This window comes from Phyllobates terribilis, unplaced genomic scaffold (assembly GCF_046119375.1).
Source record: "Phyllobates terribilis strain yellow unplaced genomic scaffold, ASM4611937v1 Scaffold_11__3_contigs__length_659146591, whole genome shotgun sequence".
NCBI lineage: Eukaryota > Metazoa > Chordata > Amphibia > Anura > Dendrobatidae > Phyllobates > Phyllobates terribilis.
This window is the reverse complement of record NW_027362771.1, coordinates 645589801-645605711: the sequence shown is the minus strand read 5'-3', so window position 1 is coordinate 645605711 and position 15911 is coordinate 645589801. Positions and strand designations below refer to the sequence as shown.

General features: G+C 45.8%; 1 protein-coding gene across 4 annotated transcripts in view; it reads right to left on the bottom strand.

The window, feature by feature from the left end:
• Window positions 1-15911, bottom strand: part of LOC141165470 (TSC22 domain family protein 4-like) — a 223775-nt gene that overhangs the window by 82972 nt on the left and 124892 nt on the right. For 2 of the 4 annotated variants that reach the window (XM_073651069.1, XM_073651068.1), the window contains exons 2-4: window positions 11401-11829; window positions 11106-11251; window positions 10696-10744 (exon numbers count right to left, since the gene is read on the bottom strand). In XM_073651069.1, coding sequence (XP_073507170.1) covers window positions 10696-10744; window positions 11106-11251; window positions 11401-11817 — 612 coding nt within the window. In that variant the 5' untranslated portion in view covers window positions 11818-11829. Of the gene's footprint in view, window positions 1-10695; window positions 10745-11105; window positions 11252-11400; window positions 11833-15911 lie in introns of all 4 variants that reach the window. The other 2 variants (XM_073651070.1, XM_073651067.1) reach the window with 1 other exon arrangement.

Genomic DNA, 15911 nt, shown 5'->3' with positions numbered 1-15911 from the left:
AGGGACAGGATGGAGGTGTAGTGGTAGAGCTGTGTGTACAGTACAGGAATAGTAGATACAGGACAGGATGGAGGTGTAGTGTAGAGCTGTGTGTACAGTACAGGAATAGTAGATACAGGACAGGATGGAGGTGTAGTGTAGAGCTTGTGTACAGTACAGGAATAGTAGATACAGGACAGGATGGAGGTGTAGTGTAGAGCTGTGTGTACAGTACAGGAATAGTAGATACAGGACAGGATGGAGGTGTAGTGTAGAGCTGTGTGTACAGTACAGGAATAGTAGATACAGGACAGGATGGAGGTGTAGTGTAGAGCTGTGTACAGTACAGGAATAGTAGATACAGGACAGGATGGAGGTGTAGTGTAGAGCTGTGTACAGTACAGGAATAGTAGATACAGGACAGGATGGAGGTGTAGTGTAGAGCTGTGTGTACAGTACAGGAATAGTAGATACAGGACAGGATGGAGGTGTAGTGTAGAGCTGTGTGTACAGTACAGGAATAGTAGATACAGGACAGGATGGAGGTGTAGTGTAGAGCTGTGGTACAGTACAGGAATAGTAGATACAGGACAGGATGGAGGTGTAGTGTAGAGCTGTGTGTACAGTACAGGAATAGTAGATACAGGAAGGATGGAGGTGTAGTGTAGAGCTGTGTGTACAGTACAGGAATAGTAGATACAGGACAGGATGGAGGTGTAGTGTAGAGCTGGTGTACAGTACAGGAATAGTAGATACAGGACAGGATGGAGGTGTAGTGTAGAGCTGTGTACAGTACAGGAATAGTAGATACAGGACAGGATGGAGGTGTAGTGTAGAGCTGTGTGTACAGTACAGGAATAGTAGATACAGGACAGGATGGAGGTGTAGTGTAGAGCTGTGTGTACAGTACAGGAATAGTAGATACAGGACAGGATGGAGGTGTAGTGTAGAGCTGTGTACAGTACAGGAATAGTAGATACAGGACAGGATGGAGGTGTAGTGTATAGCTGTTGTACAGTACAGGAATAGTAGATAACAGGACAGGATGGAGGTGTAGTGTAGAGCTGTGTGTACAGTACAGGAATAGTAGATACAGGACAGGATGGAGGTGTAGTGTAGAGCTGTGTGTACAGTACAGGAATAGTAGATACAGGACAGGATGGAGGTGTAGTGTAGAGCTGTGTGTACAGTACAGGAATAGCTAGATACAGGACAGGATGGAGGTGTAGTGTAGAGCTGTGTACAGTACAGGAATAGTAGATACAGGACAGGATGGAGGTGTAGTGTAGAGCTGTGTGTACAGTACAGGAATAGTAGATACAGGACAGGATGGAGGTGTAGTGTAGAGCTGTGTGTACAGTACAGGAATAGTAGATACAGGACAGGATGGAGGTGTAGTGTAGAGCTGTGTGTACAGTACAGGAATAGTAGATACAGGACAGGATGGAGGTGTAGTGTAGAGCTGTGTGTACAGTACAGGAATAGTAGATACAGGACAGGATGGAGGTGTAGTGTAGAGCTGTGTGTACAGTACAGGAATAGTAGATACAGGACAGGATGGAGGTGTAGTGTAGAGCTGTGTGTACAGTACAGGAATACTAGATACAGGACAGGATGGAGGTGTAGTGTAGAGCTGTGTACAGTACAGGAATAGTAGATACAGGACAGGATGGAGGTGTAGTGTAGAGCTTGTGTACAGTACAGGAATAGTAGATACAGGACAGGATGGAGGTGTAGTGTAGAGCTGTGTACAGTACTGCAATAGTAGATACAGCACAGGATGGAGGTGTAGTGTAGAGCTGTGTGTACAGTATAGGAATAGTAGATACAGGACAGGATGGAGGTGTAGTGTAGAGCTGTGTGTACAGTACAGGAATAGTAGATACAGGACAGGATGGAGGTGTAGTGTAGAGCTGTGTACAGTACAGGAATAGTAGATACAGGACAGGATGGAGGTGTAGTGTAGAGCTGTGTGTACAGTACAGGAATAGTAGATACAGGACAGGATGGAGGTGTAGTGTAGAGCTGTGTACAGTACAGGAATAGTAGATACAGGACAGGATGGAGGTGTAGTGTAGAGCTGTATGTACAGTACAGGAATAGTAGATACAGGACAGGATGGAGGTGTAGTGTAGAGCTGTGTACAGGAATAGTAGATACAGGACAGGATGGAGGTGTAGTGTAGAGCTGTGTGTACAGTACAGGAATAGTAGATACAGGACAGGATGGAGGTGTAGTGTAGAGCTGTGTACAGTACAGGAATAGTAGATACAGGACAGGATGGTGGTGTAATGTAGAGCTGTGTGTACAGTACAGGAATAGTAGATACAGGACAGGATGGAGGTGTAGTGTAGAGCTGTGTGTACAGTACAGGAATAGTAGATACAGGACAGGATGGAGGTGTAGTGTAGAGCTGTGTGTACAGTACAGGAATAGTAGATACAGGACAGGATGGAGGTGTAGTGTAGAGCTGTGTACAGTACAGGAATAATAGATACAGGACAGGATGGAGGTGTAGTGTAGAGCTGTGTGTACAGTACAGGAATAGTAGATACAGGACAGGATGGAGGTGTAGTGTAGAGCTGTGTGTACAGTACAGGAATAGTAGATACAGGACAGGATGGAGGTGTAGTGTAGAGCTGTGTGTACAGTACTGCAATAGTAGATACAGGACAGGATGGAGGTGTAGTGTAGAGCTGTGTGTACAGTACAGGAATAGTAGATACAGGACAGGATGGAGGTGTAGTGTAGAGCTGTGTACAGTACAGGAATAGTAGATACAGGACAGGATGGAGGTGTAGTGTAGAGCTGTGTGTACAGTACAGGAATAGTAGATACAGGACAGGATGGAGGTGTAGTGTAGAGCTGTGTACAGTACAGGAATAGTAGATACAGGACAGGATGGAGGTGTAGTGTAGAGCTGTGTGTACAGTACAGGAATAGTAGATACAGGACAGGATGGAGGTGTAGTGTAGAGCTGTATGTACAGTACAGGAATAGTAGATACAGGACAGGATGGAGGTGTAGTGTAGAGCTGTGTGTACAGTACAGGAATAGTAGATACAGGACAGGATGGAGGTGTAGTGTAGAGCTGTATGTACAGTACAGGAATAGTAGATACAGGACAGGATGGAGGTGTAGTGTAGAGCCGTGTACAGTACAGGAATAGTAGATACAGGACAGGATGGAGGTGTAGTGTAGAGCTGTGTACAGTACAGGAATAGTAGATACAGGACAGGATGGAGCTGTATTGTAGAGCTGTGTGTACAGTACAGGAATAGTAGATACAGGACAGGATGGAGCTGTAGTGTAGAGCTGTGTGTACAGTACAGGAATAGTAGATACAGGACAGGATGGAGGTGTAGTGTAGAGCTGTGTACAGTACAGGAATAATAGATACAGTACAGGATGGAGGTGTAGTGTAGAGCTGTGTACAGTACAGGAATAGTAGATACAGGACAGGATGGAGGTGTAGTGTAGAGCTGTGTGTACAGTACAGGAATAGCAGATACAGGACAGGATTGAGGTGTAGTGTAGAGCTGTGTGTACAGTACAGGAATAGTAGATACAGGACAGGATGGAGGTGTAGTGTAGAGCTGTGTACAGTACAGAAATAGTAGATACAGGACAGGATGGAGGTGTAGTGTAGAGCTGTGTGTACAGTACAGGAATAGTAGATACAGGACAGGATGGAGGTGTAGTGTAGAGCTGTGTACAGTACAGGAATAGTAGATACAGGACAGGATGGAGGTGTAGTGTAGAGCTGTGTACAGTACAGAAATAGTAGATACAGGACAGGATGGAGGTGTAGTGTAGAGCTGTGTGTACAGTACAGGAATAGTAGATACAGGACAGGATGGAGGTGTAGTGTAGAGCTGTGTGTACAGTACAGGAATAGTAGATACAGGACAGGATGGAGATGTAGTGTAGAGCTGTGTGTACAGTACAGGAGTAGTAGATACAGGACAGGATGGAGGTGTAGTGTAGAGCTGTGTACAGTACAGGAATAGTAGATACAGGACAGGATGGAGGTGTAGTGTAGAGCTGTGTACAGTACAGGAACAGTAGATACAGGACAGGATGGAGCTGTAGTGTAGAGCTGTGTGTACAGTACAGGAATAGTAGATACAGGACAGGATGGAGCTATAGTGTAGAGCTGTGTGTACAGTACAGGAATAGTAGATACAGGACAGGATGGAGGTGTAGTGTAGAGCTGTGTACAGTACAGGAATAATAGATACAGGACAGGATGGAGGTGTAGTGTAGAGCTGTGTACAGTACAGGAATAGTAGATACAGGACAGGATGGAGGTGTAGTGTAGAGCTGTGTGTACAGTACAGGAATAGTAGATACAGGACAGGATGGAGGTGTAGTGTAGAGCTGTGTGTACAGTACAGGAATAGTAGATACAGGACAGGATGGAGGTGTAGTGTAGAGCTGTGTGTACAGTACAGGAATAGTAGATACAGGACAGGATGGAGGTGTAGTGTAGAGCTGTGTGTACAGTACAGGAATAGTAGATACAGGACAGGATGGAGGTGTAGTGTAGAGCTGTGTGTACAGTACTGCAATAGTAGATACAGGACAGGATGGAGGTGTAGTGTAGAGCTGTGTGTACAGTACAGGAATAGTAGATACAGGACAGGATGGAGCTATAGTGTAGAGCTGTGTGTACAGTACAGGAATAGTAGATACAGGACAGGATGGAGGTGTAGTGTAGAGCTGTGTACAGTACAGGAATAATAGATACAGGACAGGATGGAGGTGTAGTGTAGAGCTGTGTACAGTACAGGAATAATAGATACAGGACAGGATGGAGGTGTAGTGTAGAGCTGTGTACAGTACAGGAATAGTAGATACAGGACAGGATGGAGGTGTAGTGTAGAGCTGTGTGTACAGTACAGGAATAGCAGATACAGGACAGGATTGAGGTGTAGTGTAGAGCTGTGTACAGTACAGGAATAGTAGATACAGGACAGGATGGAGGTGTAGTGTAGAGCTGTGTGTACAGTACAGGAATAGTAGATACAGGACAGGATGGAGGTGTAGTGTAGAGCTGTGTACAGTACAGGAATAGTAGATACAGGACAGGATGGAGGTGTAGTGTAGAGCTGTGTGTACAGGACAGGAATAGTAGATACAGGACAGGATGGAGGTGTAGTGTAGAGCTGTGTGTACAGTACAGGAATAGTAGATACAGGACAGGATGGTGGTGTAGTGTAGAGCTATGTGTACAGTACAGGAATAGTAGATACAGGACAGGATGGAGGTGTAGTGTAGAGCTGTGTACAGTACAGGAATAGTAGATACAGGACAGGATGGAGGTGTAGTGTAGAGCTGTGTGTACAGTACAGGAATAGTAGATACAGGACAGGATGGAGGTGTAGTGTAGAGCTGTGTACAGTACAGGAATAGTAGATACAGGACAGGATGGAGGTGTAGTGTAGAGCTGTGTGTACAGTACAGGAATAGTAGATACAGGACAGGATGGAGGTGTAGTGTAGAGCTGTGTGTACAGTACTGCAATAGTAGATACAGGACAGGATGGAGGTGTACTGTAGAGCTGTGTGTACAGTATAGGAATAGTAGATACAGGACAGGATGGAGGTGTAGTGTAGAGCTGTGTGTACAGTACAGGAATAGTAGATACAGGACAGGATGGAGGTGTAGTGTAGAGCTGTGTACAGTACAGGAATAGTAGATACAGGACAGGATGGTGGTGTAATGTAGAGCTGTGTGTACAGTACAGGAATAGTAGATACAGGACAGGATGGAGGTGTAGTGTAGAGCTGTGTGTACAGTACAGGAATAGTAGATACAGGACAGGATGGAGGTGTAGTGTAGAGCTGTGTGTACAGTACAGGAATAGTAGATACAGGACAGGATGGAGGTGTAGTGTAGAGCTGTGTACAGTACAGGAATAATAGATACAGGACAGGATGGAGGTGTAGTGTAGAGCTGTGTGTACAGTACAGGAATAGTAGATACAGGACAGGATGGAGGTGTAGTGTAGAGCTGTGTGTATAGTACAGGAATAGTAGATACAGGACAGGATGGAGGTGTAGTGTAGAGCTGTGTACAGTACAGGAATAGTAGATACAGGACAGGATGGAGGTGTAGTGTAGAGCTGTGTGTATAGTACAGGAATAGTAGATACAGGACAGGATGGAGGTGCAGTGTAGAGCTGTGTACAGTACAGGAATAGTAGATACAGGACAGGATGGAGGTGCAGTGTAGAGCTGTGTACAGTACAGGAATAGTAGATACAGGACAGGATGGAGGTGTAGTGTAGAGCTGTGTGTACAGTACAGGAATAGTAGATACGGGACAGGATGGAGCTGTAGTGTAGAGCTGTGTGTACAATACAGGAATAGTAGATACAGGACAGGATGGAGGTGTAGTGTAGAGCTGTGTGTACAGTACAGGAATAGTAGATACAGGACAGGATGGAGGTGTAGTGTAGAGCTGTGTGTACAGTACAGGAATAGTAGATACAGGACAGGATGGAGGTGTAGTGTAGAGCTGTGTACAGTACAGGAATAGTAGATACAGGACAGGATGGAGGTGTAGTGTAGAGCTGTGTGTACAGTACAGGAATAGTAGATACAGGACAGGATGGAGGTGTAGTGTAGAGCTGTGTGCACAGTACAGGAATAGTAGATACAGGACAGGATGGAGGTGTAGTGTAGAGCTGTGTGTACAGTACAGGAATAGTAGATACAGGACAGGATGGAGGTGTAGTGTAGAGCTGTGTGTATAGTACAGGAATAGTAGATACAGGACAGGATGGAGCTGCAGTGTAGAGCTGTGTACAGTACAGGAATTGTAGATACAGGACAGGATGGAGGTGCAGTGTAGAGCTGTGTACATACAGGAATAGTAGATACAGGACAGGATGGAGGTGTAGTGTAGAGCTGTGTGTACAGTACAGGAATAGTAGATACGGGACAGAATGGAGCTGTAGTGTAGAGCTGTGTACAGTACAGGAATAGTAGATACAGGACAGGATGGAGGTGTAGTGTAGAGCTGTGTGTACAGTACAGGAATAGTAGATACAGGACAGGATGGAGGTGTAGTGTAGAGCTGTGTACAGTACAGGAATAGTAGATACAGGACAGGATGGAGGTGTAGTGTAGAGCTGTGTGTACAGTACAGGAATAGTAGATACAGGACAGGATGGAGGTGTAGTGTAGAGCTGTGTGTACAGTACTGCAATAGTAGATACAGGACAGGATGGAGGTGTACTGTAGAGCTGTGTGTACAGTATAGGAATAGTAGATACAGGACAGGATGGAGGTGTAGTGTAGAGCTGTGTGTACAGTACAGGAATAGTAGATACAGGACAGGATGGAGGTGTAGTGTAGAGCTGTGTACAGTACAGGAATAGTAGATACAGGACAGGATGGTGGTGTAATGTAGAGCTGTGTGTACAGTACAGGAATAGTAGATACAGGACAGGATGGAGGTGTAGTGTAGAGCTGTGTGTACAGTACAGGAATAGTAGATACAGGACAGGATGGAGGTGTAGTGTAGAGCTGTGTGTACAGTACAGGAATAGTAGATACAGGACAGGATGGAGGTGTAGTGTAGAGCTGTGTACAGTACAGGAATAATAGATACAGGACAGGATGGAGGTGTAGTGTAGAGCTGTGTGTACAGTACAGGAATAGTAGATACAGGACAGGATGGAGGTGTAGTGTAGAGCTGTGTACAGTACAGGAATAGTAGATACAGGACAGGATGGAGGTGTAGTGTAGAGCTGTGTGTATAGTACAGGAATAGTAGATACAGGACAGGATGGAGGTGCAGTGTAGAGCTGTGTACAGTACAGGAATAGTAGATACAGGACAGGATGGAGGTGCAGTGTAGAGCTGTGTACAGTACAGGAATAGTAGATACAGGACAGGATGGAGGTGTAGTGTAGAGCTGTGTGTACAGTACAGGAATAGTAGATACGGGACAGGATGGAGCTGTAGTGTAGAGCTGTGTGTACAATACAGGAATAGTAGATACAGGACAGGATGGAGGTGTAGTGTAGAGCTGTGTGTACAGTACAGGAATAGTAGATACAGGACAGGATGGAGGTGTAGTGTAGAGCTGTGTGTACAGTACAGGAATAGTAGATACAGGACAGGATGGAGGTGTAGTGTAGAGCTGTGTACAGTACAGGAATAGTAGATACAGGACAGGATGGAGGTGTAGTGTAGAGCTGTGTGTACAGTACAGGAATAGTAGATACAGGACAGGATGGAGGTGTAGTGTAGAGCTGTGTGCACAGTACAGGAATAGTAGATACAGGACAGGATGGAGGTGTAGTGTAGAGCTGTGTGTACAGTACAGGAATAGTAGATACAGGACAGGATGGAGGTGCAGTGTAGAGCTGTGTACAGTACAGGAATAGTAGATACAGGACAGGATGGAGGTGTAGTGTAGAGCTGTGTGTACAGTACAGGAATAGTAGATACGGGACAGGATGGAGCTGTAGTGTAGAGCTGTGTGTACAATACAGGAATAGTAGATACAGGACAGGATGGAGGTGTAGTGTAGAGCTGTGTGTACAGTACAGGAATAGTAGATACAGGACAGGATGGAGGTGTAGTGTAGAGCTGTGTGTACAGTACAGGAATAGTAGATACAGGACAGGATGGAGGTGTAGTGTAGAGCTGTGTACAGTACAGGAATAGTAGATACAGGACAGGATGGAGGTGTAGTGTAGAGCTGTGTGTACAGTACAGGAATAGTAGATACAGGACAGGATGGAGGTGTAGTGTAGAGCTGTGTGCACAGTACAGGAATAGTAGATACAGGACAGGATGGAGGTGTAGTGTAGAGCTGTGTGTACAGTACAGGAATAGTAGATACAGGACAGGATGGAGGTGTAGTGTAGAGCTGTGTGTATAGTACAGGAATAGTAGATACAGGACAGGATGGAGGTGCAGTGTAGAGCTGTGTACATACAGGAATAGTAGATACAGGACAGGATGGAGGTGTAGTGTAGAGCTGTGTGTACAGTACAGGAATAGTAGATACGGGACAGAATGGAGCTGTAGTGTAGAGCTGTGTACAGTACAGGAATAGTAGATACAGGACAGGATGGAGGTGTAGTGTAGAGCTGTGTGTACAGTACAGGAATAGTAGATACAGGACAGGATGGAGGTGTAGTGTAGAGCTGTGTACAGTACAGGAATAGCAGAAACAGGACAGGATGGAGGTGTAGTGTAGAGCTGTGTGTATAGTACAGGAATAGTAGATACAGGACAGGATGGAGGTGTAGTGTAGAGCTGTGTACAGTACAGGAATAGTAGATACAGGACAGGATGGAGGTGTAGTGTAGAGCTGTGTGTACAGTACAGGAATAGTAGATACAGGACAGGATGGAGGTGTAGTGTAGAGCTGTGTGCACAGTACAGGAATAGTAGATACAGGACAGGATGGAGGTGTAGTGTAGAGCTGTGTGTACAGTACAGGAATAGTAGATACAGGACAGGATGGAGGTGTAGTGTAGAGCTGTGTGTATAGTACAGGAATAGTAGATACAGGACAGGATGGAGGTGCAGTGTAGAGCTGTGTACAGTACAGGAATTGTAGATACAGGACAGGATGGAGGTGCAGTGTAGAGCTGTGTACATACAGGAATAGTAGATACAGGACAGGATGGAGGTGTAGTGTAGAGCTGTGTGCACAGTACAGGAATAGTAGATACAGGACAGGATGGAGGTGTAGTGTAGAGCTGTGTGTATAGTACAGGAATAATAGATACAGGACAGGATGGAGGTGCAGTGTAGAGCTGTGTACAGTACAGGAATAGTAGATACAGGACAGGATGGAGGTGTAGTGTAGAGCTGTGTGTACAGTACAGGAATAGTAGATACGGGACAGAATGGAGCTGTAGTGTAGAGCTGTGTACAGTACAGGAATAGTAGATACAGGACAGGATGGAGGTGTAGTGTAGAGCTGTGTGTACAGTACAGGAATAGTAGATACAGGACAGGATGGAGGTGTAGTGTAGAGCTGTGTGTACAGTACAGGAATAGCAGATACAGGACAGGATGGAGGTGTAGTGTAGAGCTGTGTGTATAGTACAGGAATAGTAGATACAGGACAGGATGGAGGTGTAGTGTAGAGCTGTGTACAGTACAGGAATAGTAGATACAGGACAGGATGGAGGTGTAGTGTAGAGCTGTGTACAGGAATAGTAGATACAGGACAGGATGGAGGTGTAGTGTAGAGCTGTGTACAGGAATAGTAGATACAGGACAGGATGGAGGTGTAGTGTAGAGCTGTGTGTACAGTACAGGAATAGTAGATACAGGACAGGATGGAGGTGTAGTGTAGAGCTGTGTGTACAGTACAGGAATAGTAGATACAGGACAGGATGGAGGTGTAGTGTAGAGCTGTGTGTACAGTACAGGAATAGTAGATACAGGACAGGATGGAGGTGTAGTGTAGAGCTGTGTGTACAGTACAGGAATAGTAGATACAGGACAGGATGGAGGTGTAGTGTAGAGCTGTGTGTACAGTACAGGAATAGTAGATACAGGACAGGATGGAGGTGCAGTGTAGAGCTGTGTGTACAGTACAGGAATAGTAGATACAGGACAGGATGGAGGTGTAGTGTAGAGCTGTGTACAGTACAGGAATAGTAGACACAGGAGAGGATGGAGGTGTAGTGTAGAGCTGTGTACAGTACAGGAATTGGAGATCTCAGTTACTTACCATCGCCTGTTCAATCTTGTTGTCTATCGCCCCTGTGCTGTTGGAGGTGCTGGGTGGGAAAGACAGTGAGAGGCGTCAGCTTGATGTAGCAGTGTTGGTGGGGTGACAAGAGGATGTGCAGTGTAAGTAAGTCTAGCATCCATGTATTGGTGTGAATTTCGCTCCTCACATTCCTCATAAACCTTCCATATCCTGGTTGCTTCTTCTTGTCCAGGACAGTTGGGTTTACTTATTATCTTGAGTAAATTGAACTGTTTTCTTAATAGGGAGCCCTTTCCACCACTGCTGCTTCCCTGATGTGCTATTCCCATGTGTGTCAATGTGTTGCTGAGCTCCTTTCATGTCCATTCTTGATGTCCAATGTTTAAGGCAAGAGATGTGTTGGTGCAGTTTGTGTTTTGGCCACTTACCTGTCACTTTCATTCTCGTCCCCCATGCTGAACACAGATCGAGCCAAGAGTAGACGTTCATTGAATACATCAGAGACCGGTCGGCTAGGACGCGCCTCATTCTGCGCGGATATGGGTGGTGACACAAGAAGCGGGGGAGGAGACAGCTGCACATGGGAGGGGCAATGAGAATATCACACAATGAAATGATACATTGTATAGAAGTTTGAAGTAATCATATCATCAGCTGATTGGTTGGCTCTGACTAGTCATATTTATAGGTGTTATATTTCCATGGTAATGGAGGGGGTCTCACCTGAGCTGTTGGCTCTTTTTCTGTCACGGCACCAAATATAGGGGCCCCTTGTGACCTGGGAGCTTGCTGTCCTTTGCCCCCGGCGCCTGGTGAAAGCAGTAAGGGGCTGGTTGGAGTAGACCTAGGGAGGCCAGAGTCCAAGGAGTGTCCGGCTCCAGCTCTGTGCTGGACCCCCACGTCGAGGTTGTAAAAATCCACACATGTCCAGCGACCTTTCTGATACCGGCGCCCACCACCCAATGGACCCTGATCTAACCGTACCAGTCGGAAGCGGGAGGTGGGAGGAGAGCGAAGACCATTGGGCGGTGATGGGGAGAGAGATCGCTCTAGAGGAACTGGGGAGACGGGGGATGACGGCTGGTAGTCAGTGGTCACACTCGTGATCTGGAAACCACTCCGCTTCTTCCCTCCACTCATAATGGAGAGTTCCTGCTGAAGAGAAAGATTATGTCACTATATCACCATCTGGCTTACTCCACTGTACTGCTACTCCCACATCGTGCACACCATGACCCTAAACTGTACTATTCCACTACACGTTTACTACTGTCACTACAGCACCCGCCAACACCCACATCGTACACACCATGACCCTAAACTGTACTATTCCACTACACGTTTACTACTGTCACTACAGCACCCGCCAACACCCACATCATACACACCATGACACTAAACTGTCCTATTCCACTACACGTTTACTACTGTCACTACCCGCCAACACCCACATCATACACACCATGACACTAAACTGTACTATTCCACTACACGTTTACTACTGTCACTACAGCACCTGCCAACACCCACATCGTACACACCATTACACTAAACTGTACTATTCCACTACACGTTTACTACTGTCACTACAGCACCCGCCAACACCCACATCATACACACCATGACACTAAACTGTACTATTCCACTACACGTTTACTACTGTCACTACAGCACCCGCCAACACCCACATCATACACACCATGACACTAAACTGTACTATTCCACTACACGTTTACTACTGTCACTACCCGCCAACACCCACATCATACACACCATTACACTAAACTGTACTATTCCACTACACGTTTACTACTGTCACTACAGCACCCGCCAACACCCACATCATACACACCATGACACTAAACTGTCCTATTCCACTACACGTTTACTACTGTCACTACCCGCCAACACCCACATCATACACACCATGACACTAAACTGTACTATTCCACTACACGTTTACTACTGTCACTACAGCACCTGCCAACACCCACATCGTACACACCATGACACTAAACTGTACTATTCCACTACACGTTTACTACTGTCACTACAGCACCCGCCAACACCCACATCATACACACCGTGACACTAAACTGTACTATACCACTACACGTTTACTACTGTCACTACAGCACCCGCCAGCACCCACATCATACACACCATGACACTAAACTGTACTATTCCACTACACGTTTACTACTGTCACTACAGCACCCAACACCCACATCATACACACCATGACACTAAACTGTACTATTCCACTACACGTTTACTACTGTCACTACAGCACCCGCCAACACCCACATCGCACACACCATGACACTAAACTGTACTATTCCACTACACGTTTACTACTGTCACTACAGCACCCGCCAACACCCACATCATACACACCATGACACTAAACTGTACTATTCCACTACACGTTTACTACTGTCACTACAGCACCCGCCAACACCCACATCATACACACCATGACACTAAACTGTACTATTCCACTACACGTTTACTACTGTCACTACAGCACCTGCCAACACCCACATCGCACACACCATGACACTAAACTGTACTATTCCACTACACGTTTACTACTGTCACTACAGCACCCGCCAACACCCACATCATACACACCATGACACTAAACTGTACTATTCCACTACACGTTTATTACTGTCACTACAGCACGCGCCAACACCCACATCACACACACCATGACACTAAACTGTACTATTCCACTACACGTTTACTACTGTCACTACAGCACCCGCCAACACCCACATCGTACACACCATGACACTAAACTGTACTATTCCACTACACATTTACTACTGTCACTACAGCACCCGCCAACACCCACATCATACACACCATGACACTAAACTGTACTATTCCACTACACGTTTACTACTGTCACTACAGCACCCGCCAACACCCACATCGTACACACCAGGACACTAAACTGTACTATTCCACTACACGTTTATTACAGTCACTACAGCACGCGCCAACACCCACATCGCACACACCATGACACTAAACTGTAGTATTCCACTACACGTTTACTACTGTCACTAACCGCCAACACCCACATCATACACACCATGACACTAAACTGTACTATTCCACTACACGTTTACTACTGTCAATACAGCACGCGCCAACACCCACATCATACACACCATGACACTAAACTGTACTATTCCACTACACGTTTACTACTGTCACTACAGCACCCGCCAACACCCACATCGTACACACCATGACACTAAACTGTACTATTCCACTACACGTTTACTACTGTCACTACAGCACCCGCCAACTCCCACATCGTACACACCATGACACTAAACTGTACTATTCCACTACACGTTTACTACTGTCACTACAGCACCCGCCAACACCCACATCATACACACCATGACACTAAACTGTACTATTCCACTACACGTTTACTACTGTCACTACAGCAGCCGCCAACACCCACATCATACACACCATGACACTAAACTGTACTATTCCACTACACGTTTACTACTGTCACTACAGCACCCGCCAACACCCACATCATACACACCATGACACTAAACTGTACTATTCCACTACACGTTTACTACTGTTACTACAGCACCCGCCAACACCCACATCATACACACCATGACACTAAACTGTACTATTCCACTACACGTTTACTACTGTCACTACAGCACCAGCCAACACCCACATCATATACACCATGACACTAAACTGTACTATTCCACTACATGTTTACTACTGTCACTACCCACCAACACCCACATCATACACACCATGACACTAAACTGTACTATTCCACTACACGTTCACTACTGTCACTACCCGCCAACACCCACATCATACACACCATGACACTAAACTGTACTATTCCACTACACATTTACTACTGTCACAACAGCACCCGCCAACACCCACATCATACACACCATGACACTAAACTTTACTATTCCACTACACGTTTACTACTGTCACTACAGCACCCGCCAACACCCACATCATACACACCATGACACTAACCTGTACTATTCCACTACACGTTTACTACTGTCACTACAGCACCCGCCAACACCCACATCACACACACCATGACACTAAACTGTACTATTCCACTACACGTTTACTACTGTCACTACAGCACCCGCCAACACCCACATCATACACACCATGACACTAAACTGTACTATTCCACTACACGTTTACTACTGTCACTACAGCACCCGCCAACACGCACATCGTACACACCATGACACTAAACTGTACTATTCCACTACACGTTTACTATTGTCACTACAGCACCCGCCAACACCCACATCATACACACCATTACACTAAGCTGTACTATTCCACTACACATTTACTACTGTCACTACAGCACCCACCAACACCCACATCATACACACCATGACACTAAACTGTACTATTTCACTACACCTTTACTAATCACTACAGCACCCGCCAACACCCACATCATACACACCATGACACTAAACTGTACTATTCCACTACAAATTTACTACTGTCACTACAGCACCTGCCAACACCCACATCATACACACCATGACACTAAACTGTACTATTCCACTACACGTTTACTACTGTCACTACAGCACCCGCCAACACCCACATCGTACACACCATGACACTAAACTGTACTATTCCAATACACGTTTACTACTGTCACTACAGCACCCGCCAACACCCACATCATACACACCATGACACTAAACTGTACTATTCCACTACACATTTACTACTCACTACAGCACCCGCCAACACCCACATCATACACACCATGACACTAAACTGTACTATTCCATTACACGTTTACTACTGTCACTACAGCACCCGCCAACACCCACATCGTACACACCATGACACTAAACTGTACTATTCCATTACACGTTTACTACTGTCACTACAGCACCCGCCAACACCCACATCGTACACACCATGACACTAAACTGTACTATTCCACTACACGTTTACTACTGTCACTACAGCACCCGCCAACACCCACATCGTACACACCATGACACTAAACTGTACTATTCCACTACATGTTTACTACTGTCACTACAGCAGCCGCCAACACCCACATCGTACACACCATGACACTAAACTGTACTATTCCACTACATGTTTACTACTGTCACTACAGCACCCGCCAACACGCACATCGTACACACCATGACACTAAA